The 8,593-nt window shown below is 47.0% G+C and overlaps 1 protein-coding gene across 1 annotated transcript; it reads right to left on the bottom strand.

The window, feature by feature from the left end:
- Positions 1–3,398: 3,398 nt before the first annotated feature.
- LOC142499065 (ras-related and estrogen-regulated growth inhibitor-like protein) lies at positions 3,399–7,677 on the bottom strand. The gene is made up of 4 exons (XM_075607880.1): positions 7,448–7,677; positions 6,879–6,932; positions 6,384–6,460; positions 3,399–5,676 (listed from the first exon to the last, which is right to left on the bottom strand). The coding sequence occupies exons 1-4, from the start codon at positions 7,569–7,571 to the stop codon at positions 5,263–5,265; spliced, it is 669 nt and encodes a 222-aa protein (XP_075463995.1). The 5' UTR covers positions 7,572–7,677; the 3' UTR covers positions 3,399–5,262.
- Positions 7,678–8,593: the final 916 nt, after the last annotated feature.

Here is an 8,593-nt window from a genome sequence, read left to right as displayed (position 1 = left end):
TAAGAGGTTTGTCCTTTATGGTGGCTCCATATGCTTCATAATGGTGTCGCAACATACGGGGACAATATAAGGAAATGGGGACTGGGGCGATAGGGGCAAAATGGGCAGCATATTAAAGGTTAAGCCCAGCCATTGACCTGCCCGTCTGGTTGGAGCTGCAGGATTTCACCTGTAGATCCATCTTGTCATCTTGTCCAAAACCCTGCGTGTTACATTGTATGCCTGTATTCTGTGTGTAATGTAATGTTTGGTTGCACTGTAAGACTGTATTTGGCTGTGCCCTTGGTGTGCTACTGTAGGTTAGTAACAAACTTACCCAGTCTGCACGCCAAGGGATCCGCGTTCTCACTAGTCGGGCTACAAAAGGAGTGGGGATAGGCGGCTCTCATGCCTGGGAGATGTCTGCCCCAGGCACTGAGGCACTTATCTCTGCGGGAGATATCTGGCCGGCCAGGGGAACCGTTGCTGGGTATGAGCCTCACAGGTGCTGTTCCGATTGGCTGGTTTGAAATCCCCGCTTTCACTTAACCCCGCCCCTGAGGGCCGTCCTGGCTGCACCATCACACCCCGAGCCTGGATTTGGCAACACAGGCGAGCACTTGCTCTGTGATTGGTCCCCACACAACATCTGCGCTGTGATTGGTCGCGATCCCATCTTCCATGCTTTTGTATAGTAGACACGGGGAAACTATGTAAACAGGAGCCTATCTGACCCCTCAGACCGTGCCGGAGTTATCGTGCAAGCGGACTAAGCGTGTGCCCCAAGGGCTTTACTGGAAGCCAATCCGAGCGGAAAATTCAGACTTGCTTTGGGACGCTTGGCTTGGTGTTGTATCTCCGCGGGGCTTTGCCGGAGAAGCTGAGACTGAAGCCCGCGAGCGAGAGTTTTGAAAGTGCTTTTGTGCGCGAACTGCATCCCCGAGGTCTGGGAGACCTAAGACCCTTACGGATGTGGAAATACCCCTGGGTAAGCATACTAAGGCAGGACCCAGCACCTAGATCAGGGGTGTGCAAACTGGGGAGCGTGGGATTTTCTAGAGGGGGCGCGGCGGTTTCAGAGGCTCCGCGCTCTTCCCCCAGGCATGGAAATTAAATACTGGCGGAGGCGTGAGGCAACTTCGCTTACCGGCTCTGAGCCGGCTTTTCGGTGACGCGTCGCCATGACAATGCGGTGTCAAATGGCAACGTGTCACATGAAGATGTGACACTGCGAAGCCCGAGAGCAGGTAAGGACGAGGGACGCAGGCCAGTGGGAGCGCAGACAGTGGGGCGCAAACTGAAAAGTTTGCGCACCCCTGACCTAGATAACTAGGATTCCCCCTGAGTTTTGGGGTTATAATCCTTCTTGTGTACTATGCTATGTCTGGTGGTTCTGGCCGGAATAAATATCCTTTATTGAACTCCTTTGTCCAGCCCGGTGCCGCCATCCCGGTGAATTGTCCTGGTCTACCATGACAGGGCTCTCTTTTTACAACAGCTGTGCCTCATTTTTCTTTTTTAACTCCTTCCTTGATGTCCTTTTCGCCATTTGGATTTGTCCAAACAGTGTTTTTTGGAAGGGGGAGTTAGAGAAACCATTTCTTGTAGTGGGGGCCAGCACTTATTCAGCGCCTGGTGCCAGCGAGAAGGGGGGGGGGGGTGTTAGAAGATCGGAGTCAGATAATGAGAATGACATGGGCCCCACTTGGTGAAGCCGCACTCCGTGACTGGACTCTCACTCACTCCATCTGAGTCCCAGTCGTTGGAAAGCAGCCCCACTCTCTCTCACCGTACCTGTACCACTTGACATCTCACTCGCTACAGTCAGAATGTCCTTTTGGCGGCAAATCCCCCAAATCTCAGTCGTCTACACCTTAAAAAAAACGATGCCCCTCCGCTCCCAGGAGAAGCTGGAAGGTCCTTGTAGTCGAATATTAATCAGTTTGAGCTTCTCGTTTGTTAATTCTCACGGATCCCATGTGGAATGAATAATGTTTTTCCTGATTTATGTGTTTAACATGCAGTATAATAACAGGCATCTGGGACATTTGTTCTCTTGTATTTCCTGTCTCCTGATAAACGTGACGGGACACATTGTATTTTCCGTTCGGAGTCTCTCTATATGGTACCATTTTATCACACGTGGTATGGGCTGTGGCCACGGTATGGGGTGTAATACCTGATAAAGTGATTGGTATCCCCTTGAGTAGTTAAAGAAAAACTGCTTTATAATACGACTCGTCTCTCCCCGGCATAATTATTGGATACATCTTTAAAAAATGGGGCAAAAATAGCTTTTCCCCAATATCTAATAAACTGAGATTTTGTGTAAATATGTCACATTGTCACTACTTTTGAGTCCATTGGGCCACTGATAGAGAAAATGCTTTCACCTGCGTACAGACCATTTGAACACCATTATCTTAATGTGACTAATTACATAGCACAGTGAAGGATCCCAATGGCCCTGTTTGTTATAACGATTGGCAGAGGGAGGGGTCCTTTGTCCGTATTAAAGTTGTTTATATACACAGCAGACACGCCAAACCCCAAGGTTCACTGCTGTATAGAAGAGATTGAGAATAAAATCAGGATTTGCAGACGAATTGTTTGTTAAAAAAAAGGATAATTACTCTTTAACGACCCCTAACTGCCCATGTTTTCAGGATACCCAACCCCCAAACAAATTAACTCTGATTGCAAGTAATTAGGATTAGGTCTATGCAAATTGGGCCCATTCGTGGATTTGCCGAATAACTGTTGAACCCTCCAAAAGAAGGAGCTGAAAATGTTACCCTGAGGCCGGGGACAGGCCGAAGGTATTCCTACCTGGGGCACAATGTGTTAGTATGTAATCACATTGGAAGCATTCCCCCAAGTATTTCTATGCCTGCCGTTTAAAACAGCTTAGTATATGTTTAGGTAATTCCCTGTCTATTAAGTAATCTGTCTGCGTCTTCTGCAAAGTGCTGTGTTCATGGTTAGTGATCTATAAACACTAATAATATATTGGAAGCCAGGGGTGGCCAACTCCAGGTCTCAAGGGCCACCAAGTCAGTTTAAGGATATCCCTGCTTCAGCACAGGTGGCTCAATCTTTGACTGAGCCACCGATTGCTGAAGCAGGGATATCCCTAATACCCCTCCCTATATACATTGGCTCATATCTACTAAGTGGAGCTATCCCATAAAACCCCTTCCGATGTCCCCGTGCTGGTATATATTTCAGCCCCATCCATTTGAAGGAAGCTTATCCAGCATACTGAGTAGGACTTTGTCTATAGGGCAGAGAATCTATGATTATACTCAGGGCCCCAACAACATGGTCACTGTAATTTTGGACGGAGTGAGGGGGACCTTAGGATGGTTTATTGTGGGAAGCGGATTGAACACAAAGACGTAGGACTTTACATTTTCAACGTCAAACTTTTATTTGCTTCAAAAATAACACTTTTCATAAATATCATTTACATGTGCAAGGAGAAAAGGGAAAACGATCCCTTAGTGTAAACAGCCATGTCCCGACCCCACAGACCTGAAAATAATTTAGTAGGATCTATTTACAGTACATCCGTACACGGATATATTTAACATGTATACAACATATCTCATTACAGAGAGAGGAGTGTAACGCCACATCCTGGAAAATCTGCAGCTTCTTAGGATTTGGGATCATTTAGTGGGTTTTAAAGCGTTTGTGTAGGTTTACAAAATGGTCAATTTTCACTGCAGATAGGAAAATGCAGGAAAATGCATGAAACCCCACTAACATCCCGATAGAGTTGGACAGTAATACTTGTGGGTTTTTTTTTTGTAACAAAATTAACATTTTATTTAAAAGCAAAATAGATGCATTTGCTCAAACGGTGTTAAAATATACATTTTCTGATAACACTGTCTCCTCACATTGCAGCTTTATAAAAGTAAAAACGCTGCAGCCACCTTGGTGAAAACCCCCCATATTTTGAAACGGTTACATTTAAGATGGCTGCCTCCAGGATAATATCATTCCTACTCTTATAACTCTGCTCCAGCCCAGCTATACCGAGGCTGCTGTGTTAGTGTGACTGTAAATGAAAACATAGGGTAGTTAAGAGCTTTAGAGATGGCCTGGGCATACCTGGTTTAGGGATTGTGGGTGTGTTGTTGATACAGTTGATTGATGCAGCATTGTAGTTTTAAAGAACAACGGGAAGAACATAAATAGTTTCTTTTTTTGCATGGGTTTGAGTGAATGCAAACATTCTATATATAGTGTCACATGCAAGTATTCTCTGTCACTCACAGTAACAATGATTTATTCAGTATGAGCCTAATACAGGAGGTGGGCAACTCCAGTCCTCAATGGCCACCAACAGGTCAGGTTTTTGAGATATCCCTGCTTCAGCACAAGTGGCTCAGTCGAAGAGGACTGGGGTTGCCCACCCCTGGCCCAACATCCCTCTACTTACCCTCCCCCTCATAGTGCAAATAATACCCCCCCTGAGCAATGTTCTTCCAAATACTATACTTCCCTCAATACACTGGGCTTGGTACACAGCTGAACCCCTCACCATCGCTCTGGGCTGTACCAAGATGGCAGCAATCCACCTGCACATATTTAAACTACCAGGATTTTGTACAGTCCACAAAGGCTTGTGGTCTGGGCAGCTCTTGTGGTTGGCAAGAAGCTCAGCTGGACTGACACATGGTTATCATGGTGGGTTAAATAGTCTACTAGCCCTATAAGTGCCCCAATGCCCCATGTACTGCAGCTCCTGAGAATATTCTACCATAACCCATCTGAGCCAATGACAAAAACAGGAGCATAAGCTGATTCAGGGCACACATTAACAGACTCCAGCATGTTAATATTCCCTGTGTCAGCAGGATACATTAAAAGGATTGCATGACAGTCCGAATTTCACCGAGTCACTGCACTTCCATAGCACAGGCAGACTGTCAACGGACAATGGAAAACTGCTGCGGCAGTGGAATCCTGTCCTGCGCCCAGTGGAACATCAGGGGGGACTCTGTCCGTGTCCTGGCCGGTGGAGTATATGACCCCAGCGGAACGAGCAACATGTCCCCGTACAACAAGTTCATGGCGACATGCTCTACCCCTGGAAAACCAATGGAGGGAATGTCACTAGAGCCCCAGCCAACAAAGTGCGCCATCCCCGTTTCTTCTAGCTGGCCTCAAATGGACCAAACCAAGCTATGGTTTGCTGACTATAAAGTCCAACAGAGAGTATACTGACAAGAAACCACATGGGTGTCTGGGCAATGTTCTGAGTGCTCCGCCTCACTCCGTCCTCCTCCTCCCGAAGACCGCAGACATGCTTCGGACGATGCCCTTAAGCCCGGCATTCTTCTTGCTAGAGTTCTTGATCTCCCTCACCGACTCCAGCAGCTGGTGGAAGACCACCAGTGAGCCGTGGTAGGTCTCCGCCGCCGAGATCTCGAAAAAGCCGCAGTCCGTGGACAGGGCCAGGAGGCGTCCCTCCTCGCTGGTCACCTCTCGCCTGTGCTGCAGGTCCCTCTTGTTGCCCACGATGATGACCGGGGCGGACCCGTGGCGTTTCTTCAGCTGGCGGACGCGCTGAAGCTGCTGCTTTACCACATCGAAACTGTCGCGGTCACAGATGCTATAGACCAGGATGAGACCGTCAGCCCAGCGGAGCTGCTCCTCACTAACACAGCTCTGTATGCAGGCATTCTGCGATGGGAAAGAAGCACACGTTAATATCACCATGTGGCACTATGCTTAGAACATCAGCTAGCATAGCCTTAGTTAGTCAAAAATGTTTGCACAGCTGCACTTGGAATGTTGCAGGCACAACAAGTCTGTCTTGAAGAGCTTACAATTTGATTTTGATACCTCGAGCACAAGGGTGACTTTTAATGTGGATTCACCAGCTTCAGGAGGCCGTGTCCTTATAATCAAGCATCTCCTTCAACCAAAAGTAACGGTCATACTCATTTACGTGGGACACTTTAGTGCAGGGGTGGCCCACGCCAGTCCTCCAACAGGTCAGGTTTTCAGGATACCCCCTGCTTCAGCAAAATGGGGTGCAGTCATAATGATTGACCTGACTGTGCTGAAGGCAACACATCCTGAAAATGTGACCTGTTGGTGGCTCTTCAGGACCGGAGTTGGCCTCCCCTGCTTTAGTGCAAGCACTTGTAACGGATGTTTTGCACACTAACACCACACATCACTTTATTAATTCAGTGCAAATCCAACCAAGAATATCTGCAGGGCACAAACGAGAAATGGTGTTCTCTGTGCTGTACCTGCCATGTGGCCCCTGTGAGTATAGACAATATATAAACCAGCTGAGAGCAAATACAGCAATGCAGGTCCTACTGGCAACAAACGGGTTGAGAAACACAAAGTACAGGTTTTTGGAAAGTGGGACCCACCTGTGGATACACAGAGTCCCAGATGCTGAAACAGGTTTCTCTACCATCCACGGTCACATTGTGCGTGTATATAGATTCTGCGGAAACGGAAAAGTGCAAATTAGGTTTCAGAAAAGTCTCCCAGTTCTTATTCTAGTTGTATAAACTATATGTGTGCTATCTGATCTATAATATATCATACAAAATAGTCTCAAATTTAAATAATAATTAGTACTATTACAGTCATAGGAAACCTTTAAATTAAAATACACAATATATTCTTAACAGAAGTTACAAAGATGTCTTTTTTAACTAGTAAAATAATACAAGTATATCAGTATATACAAGTATCAGTAGTAGCAATACCTTCCAGACTAATGCCAAAGAAGCAGAACCCTTTCAATAGTGTTTGGTAAAGCAAACTGAGCACGGCTGAGATAGATATACACATAGATATCCCTGTATAGCACTGCAGTGTACACTGGCTGTACATAAAATATTCAGGCTCACGCTTACCTGTCCCAACATATTCTCCAATAAACCGTCTGGTCAGGAAGCGGACTGTGAGGGCTGCAAAATAAAGAGAAAAGAAAAATTAATTAATTTACAGAGAAATCCCAATCAGCCAAGGACACTACACAGGGGGTGAGTGCTGCCCCCATCCTACACAGGGGGTGAGTGCTGCCCCCATCCTACACAGGGGGTGAGTGCTGCCCCCATCCTACACAGGGGGTGAGTGCTGCCCCCATCCTACACAGGGGGTGAGTGCTGCCCTCGATAAAAACATTCTGATCTCACTGGAAGGATTGGGCTGGGATGGGCTGTTTTAGGGGAAGCAGCATTTTGGGCTTTTATTATTACTAACATGAGAAATGTCCGGATTGATTTACACATCGAAATAAAAAGAAGCTTAGGGATATCATGGCTCAAAACCCTAGGAGGAGTAGAATAGTATATAGGGGACAAAGTGAATATGGAATATATATATGTATGTATATACCCACTGTGTAATATAAGGGATACAACTTTGCCAACCTAGCAAATGACATGGGGGTGACATTAATACTAGAGATGCTGAAACTCACCAGATTTGCCCACATTCTCTGCCCCAAGCACCAAGATGTTGGCTTCCACTTTCTGCTGCTGGTGGCCCATCTCAGACATCTTGCTGCTCTGCTGCTGCTGGCTAGTACAGATTTGAACAACCATTTGTAATCCTGTGGCAGCTTTGAGGGATCAGGGATGCTGTATCTGTCAGGTTGACTTGCAATGCTGTGAGCTCTGGGTCTTGTGAGCTCCGCACTCAACAGCCTCCTTTATATACAGGAGAGGGGAGGGGCAGAGATGTGAGTGACTGCCACACCAGCCAGTCACACCAATACCTCTTGGGGTCTACTATTACCCTAAAGTGCTGTCCCTACAGGGGAGCTTTGATATGTGTCCCAGCCTTAATGTGATTTAGCAGCAATCAGGGGCAGCACAGTCCCTCCTTCTGCAAAGATATCCTGCAGCTTCAAGCTCCCACACAAAAGCAGAATACTTTTCCAGACAGTGAAGTCCCAATTCAATGAACATCTCTACAAGTCACAGCAGAGCATTGAGGAATAAAAGGCCCTGTTATAATGTGCCCAGCACAGGACAATCACCCAGCTCTCAGCTCAGACACTATGCAGACATGTGCCACATAATATGTTATTATGGTTATTCCAGTGGTGGAGGCGACAGCTAATACTGGGACATGTGCTGTATTATGTTCTTTTAGTGCCTGTCCTGTGCCCACAGACAAAGTACAATGCAGGACAGTGGGGTTCCTAGCTGGAAGGACGTTCGTGTCGAGGGGGTTTTCTTACGTTTCTTTAATTTCTGTTCCCTTTTGTCGGGGTGTGGGGTGAACACAAGTCCTCAAGGGCCACCAACAGGTCAGGTTTTCAGAGTGTCACTGCTTCAGCACAGGTGGCTTAATCAGTGACTCAGTCGAAGAACTGAGCCACCTGTGCTGAAGCAGGGATATCCTGGAAACCTGACCTGTTACCTGTTGGTGGGCCCTTGAGCATTGGAGTTGGCCAGTCCTGCCTTTTGGGGTACTCTGGGTGTAGGAGCATCTCAGTGAGTAAAAGGCGCTGTCCCTGAAGCAGGGGAGCTGTGTTCAAATCCAAGTGTCAGCTCCGGGGGCTAAGTAGCTTCATGTCCCTGTGCTTCAGGCAGCACATTAGATTGTAAACTTCGCGGGG

The sequence above is a fragment of the Ascaphus truei genome, chromosome 7 (assembly GCF_040206685.1).
Source record: "Ascaphus truei isolate aAscTru1 chromosome 7, aAscTru1.hap1, whole genome shotgun sequence".
Taxonomy (NCBI): domain Eukaryota; kingdom Metazoa; phylum Chordata; class Amphibia; order Anura; family Ascaphidae; genus Ascaphus; species Ascaphus truei.
Note: the sequence above shows the minus strand (reverse complement) of the source record. Positions and strands in the feature narration are given on the sequence as shown.

What these genes read in the sequence shown, in the direction of transcription:
- LOC142499065 (XM_075607880.1), bottom strand. Translation starts at nt 7,571, where the DNA reads ATGGTTGTTCAAATCTGTACTAGCCAGCAGCAGCAGAGCAGCAAGATG. An exon ending in TGGAGAATATGTTGGGACAG is followed by an intron (nt 6,461 to 6,878) that starts GTAAGCGTGAGC and finishes CCGTTTCCGCAG; the next exon opens with AATCTATATACACGCACAAT. An exon ending in GGGACTCTGTGTATCCACAG is followed by an intron (nt 5,677 to 6,383) that starts GTGGGTCCCACT and finishes TTCCCATCGCAG; the next exon opens with AATGCCTGCATACAGAGCTG.